Source organism: Indicator indicator, chromosome 12 (genome assembly GCF_027791375.1).
Source record: "Indicator indicator isolate 239-I01 chromosome 12, UM_Iind_1.1, whole genome shotgun sequence".
Classification (NCBI taxonomy): domain Eukaryota; kingdom Metazoa; phylum Chordata; class Aves; order Piciformes; family Indicatoridae; genus Indicator; species Indicator indicator.
Window position 1 is genome coordinate 4230656 of NC_072021.1, and position 14512 is coordinate 4245167.

Here is a 14512-nt window from a genome sequence, read left to right on the forward strand (position 1 = left end):
AGTGTCATGGTTCAGACAGAAGGATGGGAAGGAGGTGAGAAAAAAGCAATGAGGGAACAGGACAGATAAGGTAACACAAGCTGTTTACTGTGCTTTGTCCATGGCTGTGAACCCTACATAGGTGGTGGGATGAAACCATTTGGAGAGCTGACACCAGTCTTACACTGAAGGATGCACCTCTGAAAAGTCAGCCAAAAAGGGATGGCTGAATCCTGCTTCTGCATGACCAGGACAAGGAGGATCTGTGCCCCACTTTGAGGAGGCTTTCCTGACCACCCCAGCCTGCCCGGTTTATCTTGCCAGTGATGCCCAGCACTGCGTTTTCCGAGACTCCAGCCTGGCACCATACTCCTTTTGGGCTGGTCTACTCTTGGTAGCTGTACAGACTTTGAGAGAAGAATGGTCTGTGGTTCTTCATTCCTGTGCTTTCCTTTCCCCCTCTGATGGTGGCAGGGCCTGCCTCAGGGCTGCTCACTAGCTGGGTGCCAGCTCATGCCAAAGTGAGAACCTGCTTTTGACCATGTTCTTCTTCTGGAAAGAGCGCTGCTCTGTGCCAGGCTCTTGGACACAGGGCCGTGGGAACAGGAAGAGCCCCGGGCACGGTCATTAGCATCCCATGAGCCTGCCCACACATGAAACCACAGCATGTGAGAGGCACCTGAATGCACCAAAGGGCTGGTAGGTTAATGAGAACCACCAGAGGTGGCTTGATGAGAAGTGGTACCCAAAGGCTGCCAGGAAGAACCACAGCGTCTCTCTCTGGCCATCGTGTCCACGTCCCGCGTGGCGTCGACAGCGAGGAGGGAGCCAAGGGTCCCCGGAGCACCCGACGGCGGGACCGCCCCGCGGGGGCGGGCTGGGTGCCCCCACGGGGCGGTCCGCGGCGGGGCGGTACCCACGGGGCGGGGCGGGCTACTCCGGGCCGAGCCCGCCCGGGTGCAGTCCCCGCTCCGCGCCACGCCGCCGCGCAGTCCCCGCGCCGCTCCGTGGGCCGCCGGAGCCGCACGTCGGGCCGCCCTCCTCTCCCTCCTCACCGCCGCCTCTCGCTATGAATGCACGCCGGGCCCTGCTCTCCGCCGCCTTGCTCGCCAGCCTCCTCTGGGATTTACCTTGCTGCCTCCCGGCTTCCCTACCCGCCGCCTCCTCCAAGGGCGGACGGGGCCGCAGGCTGCCGCGGTCCCCACGGGAGAACCGCCCGCGGCAAGGGGGACACCCCGTGGGCCGGGCGCTCCCACGAGCGGAACCCCACGAGTACATGCTGTCTCTGTTCAGGACTTACTCTATCGCGGAGAAACTGGGCATCAACGCCAGCTTTTTTCAGTCGTCCAAATCCGCCAACACCATCACTAGCTTTGTAGACAGGGGACGAGGTAAGTTCTACCCCACCCGACCCGCGCCCCTCACTGGCCTCCGGGTCGGCGGGCGCCCCTTCCAGCGGCTGCCGTTCCCCGGGGCCCGGCGCTGGAAGATGGGGACACGCTGGGCCGGTCACCGGTGGTCTTTCAGTATTCGGTATTGCAGAAAAGTGGATCTCTCGGTAAATTGCGGATCGCGTTGTTTTATCTGAGAGCGAAGTGCCCCGCGGCGCTACGCCCGGACCGCAGCTGCCTGCGGGAAACACGCGCGTTCGCCCCCGAACCGTCATGGGGTGGTGGGAAACACGCCCCAGGAGCACTTTGGGTGTAAACGCAACCTTAAACAACAACAACAACAACAAAAATCCAAACGCAATCCTCTCTTCTGGTTTGTTTCCGTCAGCCGGAGAAAGGATCGCCCTTATCGCGGCGGCTCCAAGGCAAATAGAAAGTTCAAACTGACCGAGGGCAAACATTTGCTGCCTGCAGCTGCTCTTGGTGGGTCCTTTATCTGGGTTACCTGGAAGAGCACCAGCACCGTTTGAAAGCGCTGTGGCTGGGACGCGGCTCGAAGCCTAGGTGACTCCTGGCCCCGGGGCTCATCGGGGGGCGGCTGAGACCCGCCGTCTGATTTCGGGGACGCAACCCGAGTCCTTTAAGCCTAGTGTGTGCGGGGCTGGTCTTCACCCATCCCGGGTCAGGTCGGCAGCAGGAGCCGCTTCCCCGGGCCTTCGGCTGCCCCGTGGTGGGAGTGAGGAGGAGGGAGAGGACGGGCGGGAAACAGGGTTCGGGGGCAACTGAATCGCAAGCCTTGCCTGCCTCTCCTCGGGCATCACCGTGCCGCGGGGCTCCCAGTACCTCCCCACGAGCTGCAACCCCGGCCAGGACCCTACATTGCTTTTCTCTCGTTTGCTTTATTGCTCGCAGCCGAGGCAGCTGGTGGAGGTTTCTCGGAGACGCAGAGGAAAGTTTCCGTTCCCTCAAAATGCCCTTTTTGGTTTGATTTTTTGTTACCCTGGTTTGTGAGTCATTAAGGATAGACTAATTAACAGGTTCTTAATGAAGGTTGTGTATTCTTTCCTCCTCTCCTCCCCATCCCGGTTTGAAGACCCTCCCCTCCGTCCGCGCCCCCGGGGGACCCTGCTCGTATACCTGCCAGCGGCTGGCAGCCGCGTCCTGGGAGCTGGGGAATCACACCGGAGCCCCCAGCGTCCCAGCCGTTCGACCACTAGGAAAACACACAGGAGCTTCTGCCTTCCCAGACCAAATCGAACCCCAAACCAACCACCTCCGCCGCCCCCGCCGAGCCGGCAGCCTCTCCTCCCCCGGGGTAGCCGTGGCTCAGCCTCTTTCCCCATCGTGACGGCCCCCGTCTCAGGGGGTCCTCCCCCGCGGAAGGAGCTCGGCTCGGTGTGGCTCTTCCCCTCCCGCCCCGGTACCCGTCGCGCCCCTCTGGGCTCGGGAGGGTGCGTGGAAGGGCCTTCAGCGGGCGCATCCCCGGGCAAGAAGCACCCGGTCGTTTCTGAGGGTAGAGGGGACGCAGGGTTTTGCTTTCCGCCTTCGCTTTAAGGGGGCTGTTTTCTTCGTCGCTGTTAAAAGCGGGGGTGGGGGGGGGGTGGGGGGTGGGGGGGGGTGGGAAGTACTCGCTTTCTAGAAATACGGTTTCGAAAGTTCAGTCGCCAGAAACGAGCTGGCCGCTTCCCCGACGGAGAGGAAGAGGGGTGCGAATTCTGCGAGCCGCGGGGATACAGAGCCGCGTTCAAGATCATCTTATTCTTGATAACCAGAAGAAAGACAGTTAATTTAACAAATTTAGCTCATCTCGCTGCATGGGAGATTCTCCTCCGGGGGAAGTGATTTGCTAACAGAAGTCCTGGTTTGATTAAGGAAAAGCCTCACTTTTCCCCATTGATTTTGATTTGATGTGTCACAGGCTGTGACCTTCTGCTGGACCTTCTGAGGGTTGCTTAGCATCAAGCCACTGATTGGAGTATTTCAACTCAGTGATCTAATTGAGTGTTCATGTCATAACATATCAAATATTGTCTAGTCTCCCATAATGAAGCTGACCAGCCAATGGCACATCACCAAAAAACTTCAAGAGAGCTTCCGTTCCTCTGAAGTGGTAGCTATTTTACTGCCCACCTCCCCGTGGGCTCCTAGCCCAGTTAATTGGCGAGCTGGAGTTGTGTTGATGATGAACAGTCTTTGCTCAGGGAAAGCAGGGAAAGGGAGGGTGGAGGGGAGTTTCTGTCAATTCATTTGCAGACAATATAGCCGCCTAAATTGACCCAATTAAATGGGCTGCTCTTTACCTAAGCGGCATCTCCGGGGAAGACAACGGTGGCCGCCCCTCCTGCCCACAAGGCATCCTTCATCGCCGTATTTCGAGAAGACAGCAGCACAGGGAGGAGCGCGAAGCAGCTTTTACTCCTGCCAAGAACTCCTCTTCCTGCACGGCATGAGCTGCTGTCCTGCGTGTCCGTGAAAGCGTTCCACGGGAAAGGCAGCTCGGCTGCCGGCTTCTGCCCGCAGCAGCCCCGGGCCTCCGTCCGCAGCCAGCCCGCTCCGCTGCCCTCGGCAGCTGACTGGGGCAGAGCGCTTCGGTGCTATCACCTCTCCTCTTCTCCTCTTGTTTCTTTCCTTCCCTCTTGAAGCTAATAAGATCGCTTTCAGGTTAGCTCGAAGCTACAGTACTGCGTTACATGTATATAATTATTTCCCCCCCCCCCCGCCCCCCATCGGTAGAAAAAGAGCGCAGAAAGGGGGGAAAAAGTTTGCGATTTCCCCTTCTCCACCCCCTCCCGCCCCCCACTCTCTCCCCCTTGTTACGGTCGCAAGATCAGACAGGACTTAGCTGAATGTAGGAAAATTACTGTTGGCACATGAAGTAACTCATTAAAACGCAGATGGTGCTCTCGCTGGCCTCAGGACCCCCAGCATTGGAGCTCCACAGTAAGGCAGGACAATTAGGAGCTGCAAGGACTCCACCAGGCAGGGGGAGGGAAAAAATTTAAAAAAGAAAAAAGAAAAGAGAGAGCGGGAGGGAGCAGGAGAAAGGAGCTATAAACAAGGAAATTCAAACTAGCAAGAAACGTGGCATGGCCCGGAACAAACTAAAAAGAAAACAAAAATAGCTGAGGTGAGAGGGAGCTCGATTTTTTAAGGATCCTCCCGTGGGAAGGGAATGCTACAGGGACATGCTGCTGTGGTCTCGCTTCGCCTTTCACTTCTGTATCCACAGGGCTGCCGGCAGCCGCCGTGCCATGGCCGGGCTCTCGCTTACGGAATGTGGAGCTACGCGCCTAAGGGATGGGGAAACTGAAATGAGTCGAGACCGTCTCCTTCTTCCCTCCCCGTTTTCTTTGTGCAGTTTCGTGTTCCAGTTGAGAGGCAGCTGATTCGGATGGGCAGGGGTCCCACTGTGGTTATTTTGCTCTTTGCCATAAGGGTCGTGAGAGGGTGAGGAACAGGGGCAGGACGAAAGGAGGATCCCGTGCGCAGAAACTGGAAATGGCCTGGCTGCGCCTGTGGCAGAAGAAAAGAGCGTAAATCCTACTTGAAGTTCATCTAGTGCAACATGTTTATGCAAAACAGCGGGTTTCTGGGTGGACCGAAAGCTGCGATATAGTGTAATCCGTGCAGCGCCTTTGCCCAGGCAGTGTTGTCGTTGGCAGAGGGAAAATGAAATATAAGCAGGGAAGTATTTTAATGGGCAAGGAGGGAATTCACAACTGTTAATTATTTGGTGACCTTGTATTCGATTTGCTTGAGCCCCTTATAAAAGCACTAATGCAGACCAGACGGCCGGAGTGAGGCAGAGAGCAGCCGCTCCTCATCCCTGCCGTGCGCCCGGGGAAGGAACGGGGCGGCACGGCGGAGGGGGCTCCGCGCCCGCGGAGCCGACTGTGCGGGGGGCGGCGGCGGCCGGGAAGCAAGCTCTGCCTCCGTTCTGCCCGCGCCTGCTGCGGGACATGCGGGGGTTTGTTGCTCCCCCTCAACCCCGCGCTGCGGGAGCTGCGGGAGGGAGCGAAGAGGGGCTGGGGCACGGGCGGAGCGAGCAGCGGTGCGTCCCCTCGGGGCCCGCGGCCGCGTGTTTCTCACCGTTGAAAAACGGGGGAGGGGATTCTTACTTATTTAGTTTTGTTTTCTTTAGCGAAGGCGCGGGGGTTTGAGCAGAGGGAGGGTGGCCGGAAAGAGCGGCCCCGCGGCTGCTCGGCGGGGCGGTGCGCGACTGCGGATCCGCTCCGCTAACGGGAAGCAGCACTTAAAGCGTACTAAGCCGTTCTGGTGGCTCATTTCGGACCCGATCCTGAATTTTTATTTTCAAATTTTAGATCCAGAAGCCCCCTCGTGGGCCTCGCTAAGCGGCCACATTTGATTATTTTTCTTATTTGTTGGTTTTAGGGGGTAGGGAGGGTGGGAGGGGAAGTGGGAAGGGTGGGTTTGAGGACCATAGGACGGAGTGTTGCGCCCGGGAGCTGTTCAGTTCCCGCCTCCCGCGGGGCGATGCCATGCCGCAGCCCGGGCTGGCCCCAACCCGGGGATCGAGCGGGCCGCGGAGAAGCCACTCGGCGCAGCCCAGGGCTAGCCCGGCGGTGGGCACGGCAGGGGAGTGTTTCGCCATCGTCCTCTTCCTCCTTGCTTCGTAGTCTTGTAGAAGAAAAGCAGCCGATGGGAGAAATGTTCCTTTCCCTGCGAGTTCGGGGTAGGCTGGAACTGAGGTTGGGAGTCCTGCCGTGCCTGAAGTCTGGTTTACGAGCGAAAGGGGACGTTACAGTCCTTGCTAGTTGTGGCCAGATCTCTATGTTGCGTTACTATATCCCGACGCTCCCACATATACCGCTCAGAAATACCCTTCAAAGCGTCCCCTCGCTCCGTGTTTTAGTTCCGAGCGCTGGGAATATTTATTCCCATTTCTCAAAAAGTGTAATGTTGGAAGAACAGCTTGCTCCTCGATCTAAGTATTTCGGATAGCGAAACCGCCGCAAACGGGGAAAGGGAAGGGGAACTGGTTAATGGCTGTTACAGCAGGTAGAACCCCCCCGACGAAAGCCCCTCTCCGCCTCGGCGCATCTCCTGCGGCAGTTCTGATGGATGAGGGGCCCGGAGCCCCGCGGAATGTCCCACGAGTGTGGCTGTGGTCTCGAGGGCCGAGCGGCGCTCGTGGGAATCTGAGAGGCAGCGGCAGAAGGCGGCAAGCGGCCGCAGGCAGCGGCGAGCTGGAGGACGGGGAGAGGGCAGGCAGCCTTCCCAGAGCAGGTACGGCAAGGCGGGGATCAAAGGTCTATCGCAGCCAGGTGAATTCCCGCTCCGGGGGTTATGTGTGGGAAGGAAACAACAACCAACCAAAAAAACTCCAAACCAACCAACAACCGAAAATCAACCCCGAAACAGTCCTTTATCATCTCGCTGGGGTTCTTGCTGGATTGAGAACTCGTCCGAAGAAGGTGTGGTCTTTCCCGGTTACTCGAGAGTGAAGCGAACGAAACATTTAAAACTAATCAGCTGGTGTAATAAAAAACCATGGCAAGGCAGGCGCTGGGAGACGTGGAATTGAAACCCGGAGAAATGCCACACATGGAGTCAGCTCCTTGTTTCCACAGCTCGGGTTATGCTCCCGAGCTGAAAAAAAAAATACCTGTCAGCCTTGCGACTCTGCAGACAACCTGTGGGCAGCCCCTCGCAATTAGGGGGGTTGTATGTTTTAATTTCCAGATTATTGTTGAACGAGCGCCTGCAAAGGGTCTTTAAACTGCAAATGTGCTTTTGGTTTGCGAGTTTAAATACGGCTTGAAAGAGAATTCGGGAATGGGAAAATTTTTCTTGAATGTGGTTTGGGTATAATTTGCAGTGATGTAAAGTTAAGATCTGAACCCTGATGAATTGGCCGGGAGCCCAGTACCTGATCTGCCATGAAAAGGGAAACTCTGTGTAGCCTTCGTTAACCCCCGGCTCGCCTCAAAGCCCAGGTTGCTGGGCGAGAAAGCGAACCCGGGAGGCGAGAAAGGGGAGGGAGTTAAAGGAAGTGTCTCAACCTAGTTACTCATTTAACCTCGAAGGTGATAAAGCCTCCGCCACCTCAAAGCGGAGGGAAGCCGGGAGGCGGAGGCCGGGGGCTCGGCCCAATTTAGCCCGTCCCGCGGGAGCACGGGGCACGGCGGCTGTGACGGCGCTTTGAGAAGGGCACAGCTCTCGCCTCCTTACAGGCTGAAACAGGCTTAAATTAAAGATAGATCTACTCTATTTTTCTCATCCTCCTTCCCGCTCCCAATATTTTACCTTCGCTCGAAAAAAGAACCCAAAACCAAACAAAACAAACCAACCAACCAACCAAACAAACAAACAAACAAAAAAAAAAAAAAAAAGAACAAAACGGGAAGTCGAAATAAAACTAATACTGCGTAACTAACATTCATCTAAGTTCAAGTTACAAATGCAGACACACCTCTCTGGTGCATTTCCTGCAGTGTGGATTTTCCCATCCACATTCAGTGTGGATGTGGGATGACTTTGATACTCTCTCCAACTATTTCGGTACCGGGAATTACGGGAATGACAGCCTCAGCTGGCCTGACAAAAAGGCAAATCTGAAGCTGGCTGTTAGAATCCCCCGCAGCTGACCCCAGCCGCTCCTCGCTTTTAAAGGAAAACTTAAGAGGACAAGACCCAGCCCTTGTGCGCTCCTCACACGGAGGGAGAGGGGCAGCCAGGGTGTCCCCACGCCTTCCCCTGCCCCTCTTTGTGTGCTGGGAAGGCAGCAGCTTCGCTGGAACAAAGGGTCCCCAAAACAGACCCCTCTCTCCCTGGGCTGCGGCCGTTCCGGAGGTACCACTTAACCTCCCCGCCCTCCGCAGCTTTTCCCACCCTCCGGACTGCGCTGGGAGCGAGCCAGTACTGGTTTAGGATTATGTATTCATCTGGAATTATTAGGTTACAAGAGTGAATAAAAAGCGTTTATCTGATCGGATTCAGAGCTGCTTATTTGAAACAACCAGCAGCCCTGCCCCTTTCGGGGAGAGGAGCAGGAGCCGGCAGCTGCGTGAAGCAGCGGGAGTTCTCCAGCGGAGTCGGTGCTGCCTAAACCCGGATCGCAGCCCCCTTTGCCCGGGGGCAAATTTCTCTGCCGTTCATCCGTGTCCCCAGCGTGCCATGCCACCGAGCCAGCCGGAGTCGCCCTGCAACGCTTTCAACCCCTGTCAAGCTGAAGCTTCAAAGCATGCTGCGGGGTGCGCCTAAAGCGCGCTCCCCGAGCAAGCCTCTGACATCCGCAGGACCGGAGCTGGCTGCCCCCCCGCATGGTAGGGCGTCTGATTTCAGCAGCGAAGACCCGCGGAAAATTCAGCCGCTCCCGTCTAATACACCCGTGAATGTCACCCCGAAGGGACAGATTCCCCGCGCCGCAGCCGCCTGCTTGTCACCTCTGTGGCTCTCCATCCCTCGGGAAAGGGCTGCCCTCTTTTTCCCCGAAAGCCGGGCAGTGCTACCCTTCTCCTGAAGCCCGTCCCCTAGACGAGGACACTATCCCGGAGCAGGGGAGGTGGAGTCGGCTCTGAAGGGACAGCGGGGCTGGAGGGAGCCCTCCCCCGCACCTCTGCCCCAGGTGCGGCCAGAGAGTGCCAAACAGGGCGAGCATCTGCCCTTGAAACCAAGCAAGACACCCCCACCCCCACTTCCCCAGGCAGAGAGCGGAGATGTGCCCAGGCCTGGGTCTGCCCACACACTAAAGTCGAGGGCAGGGGCAGGCGCCGATGTGGTTTCCGCAACAGTCGCTGGAGCCATTGAAGGGACAGGAGACCCGTTTGTGACCTGCTGGACTCAAGGGCACCTGACGGCTGCTGGGCTCAGGGAAAGCCAAAGACGAGCAAGGGGACCCGCGCGTTCTTCTCCGAAGGATGCACAATCCCTTCTGTTTGAAGGTCCCAGTCTTGCCCGACCCCCCCTTGAATGTCCCCAGAACTTTCCCTAGCTGCCAGACCCTCCTCTCGCCAGCCAGGCACACCTCAGCCCCCAGCCACAAGCGTGTGCAGGGAAGAAAACATCCCCGAACCACTAGCCAAATCCTTCCCCGTCGTTAAAGTGCTGCCGAGACTGCCCAGCGCCTGCAGGAAATTCCCGCTGGATTTCAAAATTTCTATTCAGCGGATCGATAGAGCCGCTGTTGGCGTCACCTGAGACTGTGACGACATTTTTCATTCTGTGATTTTCTGAGGACTCTCCCTTGGCGCCCCCGAGAGGGATGTGCAACCCCCTGCCCAGTAGCGGGGCAGGTGTCCCCGGCGGGCACCCAGTTCCACGGCTCCCTACGGAGCAGGAGGGATGCGCTCGGCTGTCTGCAAGCTCCGCCGTGAGTTCCCCTGTGCCAGGGTGGACTTCTGTGCCCCGGGGTGGTCTACTTTGTCCACGCTTCATGTCTCCTCCTGGAGTCTGGGGGAACACGCCGCAGCGCAGGGCGACTTTGGGGTATGCTTAACAGCGCTTAACTGCACGTCAGTCTGCATTGATTTCTGTATGGCTGTGGCGGCATTTGAAGGTTTGGGGTTGCATAAATCATCCTGCTGTCCTTCCTGCCCCCCAGGAGGTTCCCCCATACCTCTCAGGTAGAGCCGAATTGGTGAAACACGCCGATGACCTTTGATATCAATAAATAACAGGGGATGTATATTCCTTTAGTCTTCGTTTTCATCCCTGGAGCGGGCTGAACTTGGAAAAGCGGCGAGGGGCTGCTGAACAGAGGCTCCAGTGACATTTTTACTATTTAAATCCACACAAGCTTTACTAGCTTCTGGGGAAACCCTGGAGCTTGGGGAATTTTTGTATTTGCTGGGTTGTAAACATTTTATTGGAAAGCAGCTCAGGGGAATCTGGTTTGCTTTCTGCGCTGCACTTCGTACACCAATGTGTCAAAAAAGAAGTCCAGGTTTTTCTCTTGGAGGAGAACACATATGTGTAGATGTCTACATGTGTGCATAACGTACATGAGCACACCAACGCTGCCAGTCCCACGCTGAAGGCAGTGTTCATGGGCAGAAGTGAGTGGCGCAGGACTTGCCTCTGGTGCGGGAGAGCAGTCTTTTTTCTGGTGTGCGTTCTTCTGTACATTTTTCTTATTTCTTCCTTTTTTTCTTTTCCTTTTCCTATTTTCCTTTTCCCTTTCCTTCTCCTTTTCTCTCCTTTCGCCCCCCCCCCCCGCTTCCCTTTCCTCTTCCCCTTCTCCCCGCCCTCTCCCGGGCCCAGCTCAGTCCCGGCTCCCGGTGGAGCCCCTGGTCCCAGCCCGGGGACGGCCCCGGCTGGGGGCGGGGGTGAGGCGGGGGCAGGAGCGGCCCTGCCCGCCCTTCCCCTCCCCGGGGGGACCTCTCGGCAGATCTCCTTGTGCGAGACTGACCGTGATTATTTTTTTTATCTGGCAGACGATCTCCCGCCCGCTCCCCTGAGGCGGCAGCAGTACGTGTTCGATGTCTCGACCCTCTCGGAGACGGAGGAGCTGGTGGGGGCCGAGCTGCGGCTGTTCCGCCGTGCCCCCCGCGGCCGCCCGCCGCCCGCCGTCCCTCTGCACATGCAACTCTTCCCCTGCCTCTCGCAGCGGCCGCTGGACTCTCGCGCCCTGGACCTGCGGGCGGCCCCCACCGCCGGCTGGGAGGTCTTCGACGTGCGGCAGAGCCTGCGGGAGCCACGGCCCTGGAAGCGCCTGTGCCTGGAGCTGCGCGCCTCGGCGGGCCGCGGTCCGCCGCGCTGGCTGGACCTCCGGGGCCTGGGCTTCGGGCGCCGGGCGAGGCCGCCGCAGGAGCGGGCGCTGCTGGTGGTCTTTACCCGCGCCCGGCGGCGGAGCCTGCTCGGGGAGCTGCGCGCAGAGCTGGGCGCGCCGCCGCCGCCCGCTGCCCACCACCCACCGGCCCGGCGCCAGCGGCGCACCGCCTTCGCCAGCCGGCACGGCAAGCGGCACGGAAAGAAGTCCCGCCTGCGCTGCAGCAAGAAGCCGCTGCACGTCAACTTCAAGGAGCTGGGCTGGGACGACTGGATTATCGCCCCTCTGGAGTACGAGGCCCACCACTGCGAAGGGGTCTGCGACTTTCCGCTGCGCTCCCACCTGGAGCCCACGAACCACGCCATCATCCAGACCCTCATGAACTCCATGGACCCCGGCTCCACGCCGCCCAGCTGCTGCGTCCCCACCAAATTGACTCCAATCAGCATCCTCTACATCGACGCGGGCAACAACGTGGTGTACAAGCAGTACGAGGACATGGTGGTGGAGTCCTGCGGCTGCAGGTAGCGGGCGGAACGCCCCTCGGCGGCAGCCGGGGCTGCGTCTGGCGGAGATGCCGGCGGCGAGCGGGGCGGCCCCGCGCCCGCCCGGAGCTTGTCTGGGGCAGCGGGGAGCGGCGGACGGCGTGTGGCGGCGGCCCTGGCGCCTCCGCTCCGTGACGCTGCCTGTGGCGGGGAAGAGCGAGCGAGTAGGGGCTCCGCCGGTTCCCTTCCCTTTTTCCCTGCCCGCTCCGGGGTTTACCTGGCGATCTGTCCTCCGCCCTCCGAAGATGAGGGCGATTTACCGAGTACAAAAAAGGCCGGTGCGGGGTGGGGGAGAGCGAGCAAACGGATCCCTCTGTTTGAAGTTGCTCTGAAGAGGGCTGTTGCATTTCTGCTCTCTTCCACATTCCTGCGAGATTACCAGCCAGAAATAGTTTACGGCCCCCCCCACCTTCCCAAAGAAAAAAAAAAAAGAGGAAAAAAATAATGAAAGAGAAAAGAAAAAAAAAAAGATAATTGCTCAAGATTATAATTACCAGCTAGGTTTTATTTTAAGACAACAATGAAAAACTGTGAAGAGCGAAGTGTTGCAGAAAGCACAACCTGGGTAGATTGAAAAGGAAACTTGTTGGGATTTCAGGAACAGTGCAAGGATGCCATTGCGAGGTCTCTAGGTAGCTCCAGCCCGGCAACCCTCTCAACCTGCAGCAGTATTATACACGAACGATGTGCTGAAAAAGGCGTTTCATGTAAGATTCCTGTTTCTTTCCCACCTTCGGTCTCAGCTGTGGCTTCACCTGAGGAAAATGCACTTCGAAGCATGCCTTGCCCTTTTTTTTTTTAGTGTAACGATTATGTTCATAGTTTCAAGGCTTCCCCCTCCCCTCATTTCTAGAATTGTTGGCTTATCTGGTTTTGCAGAGCTACAAACTGATGGGGAAAAAAAAAGAAAAAAAAAAGGAGGGAAAAAAAAAGAAAAGAGAATAATAATATAAAATGCTAATAAAAAGACTCGCCCAGGAGCAATAATTTAAAATGCACATTTTGCTTTGGATGCACTGTTGTTCATATCAAAGTTGTAAATATTTGTTTATTTAAACAGACTGAAAAGTGCAAAAATGGAGATGAACAACCTGCATTTCTTGTGGTTTTTTTTTTAATGTACAAAACATTATATGCACTCGAAATGTTATAATTTCTAATATTTTTTAAAGTTTATATTTGAGTTGTACAGAATTAAGCATTAATCAAATATTTCCTCTTTACTTAACATTATCGTTTCCTTAAGATCTTATTCCAAGATTTAAATTCTGTGCTAATAATGGAGAAAAGAAAGGGGGTTTTGTTTGGTTGGTTGGTTTGGTTTTTTTTTTTTTTTTTGTTTGGTGTTTTTTTTTTTTTTTTTTTTACTGTCTACCTCACTATAATGCAAGTATTTACAACTCTAAAAGTTATCTGAGGTAAATTAATATCCAGAACATTTTTACCATACACCTTTACTGGACGATACTACAACTTTTACTGTATTATTAAACATGTTTTCTTTCCAACAACAACAAAAAAAGTCAGCTTGCTTTTATATGTTCTGTTATTTGTAATTCTTGAGTCCTCAAGTAAACATTGGCTCCAGCTCTAAAAATGCTGCAGAGTTGTTGAGTTGAAGCAAGTGCCACTTTTAAGACATACCTAAAGCCATTCCTCCTAGCTGGAGACTTTTTGTACCCCCTTCACAAGATCTTTAGTTTGGTCTTTGGTCTATGCTGGTGGTGAAGTGCTGTGGGATGTTGCTCTGCCTTTTATGCAATGATTACTGTAAGTGGGAGAATGCATTAAGGGGGAAAGATTCAGGCAACCCTTTGTAAAATCTCATCTGTACTGGGCACATTTATATACACTGTATGATGATGATGATGATGATGATGACGAGCAAAAGACAATGAATGTTTTATAAATGATATTTATTTTGATGCAACGGGTAATATATTTATTAAATATTTCCTGGCTATCTCTTAGATAATGAAGAACTATTCACTGAGTAGCTGTTTCAGTAAGAGAAGAGTTCTCCTCCTCTCTCACAGCGATGGGTGGAGGTGGTGGTGCAGGCAGTGTGGGGGCTGTCAGCTTACTCTGTCGGGGGGAAAAAGAAGCAAAAAAGTGCCTCATCTTCTATGCAGGAGGGCTGAAAGAGCTGCTCACCTTGTGGAATGTGTTTGAAAACAAGGTGCTTTTCATGGAAAGTGGAATTTTTTGACCATATCACAAGATCTGATCGCACACGGTTTTTCTCTGGCCAACTTTCACACCCTTGGAACAAAGGAGTGCACAATTGGACCAAAGTGTTTGAATAGCAGCAGCTAAGAGACCTGTAGAAGAGCCCAGCCTTAGAGCTGGTGCAGCTGCCAGAGGAATATTTCATTTTAGTGCTTAATAGTGCTTCATGGTCATAGAATTATAGAATCATAGAATTGTCAGGGTTGGAAGGGACCTCAAGGTTCCAAACCCCTTGCCACGGGCAGGGACAACTCACACTCCATCAAGTTGCTCACAGCCACATCCAGCCTGGCTGCAAAACCTCCAGGGATGAGGCTTCCACCACCTCCCTGGGCAACCTCTGCCAGTGTCTCACCACCCTCATGGGGAAGAATTTCTTCCTAACATCCAATCTGAATCTGCCCATTTCTAGTTTTGCTCCATTCCCCCCAGTTCTGTCATTACCTGGCACTCTCAAAAGTCCCTCCCCAGCTTTCTTGGAGCTCCCTTCAGATACTGGAAGGCCACAAGAAGGTCTCCTCAGAGCCTTCTCTTCTCCAGACTTAACAACCCCAACTCTCAGTCTGTCCTCATAGCAGAACAGCTCCAGCCCTCTGATCATCCTCCTGGCCCTTCTCTGGACACCTTCCAGCACCTCC

General features: G+C 55.5%; 1 protein-coding gene across 1 annotated transcript; it reads left to right on the forward strand.

The window, feature by feature from the left end:
* Positions 1-1048: 1048 nt before the first annotated feature.
* On the forward strand, positions 1049-11628 carry GDF6 (growth differentiation factor 6). The gene is made up of 2 exons (XM_054385508.1): positions 1049-1370; positions 10766-11628. The coding sequence occupies exons 1-2, from the start codon at positions 1049-1051 to the stop codon at positions 11626-11628; spliced, it is 1185 nt and encodes a 394-aa protein (XP_054241483.1).
* The last annotated feature ends 2884 nt before the right edge of the window (positions 11629-14512 follow it).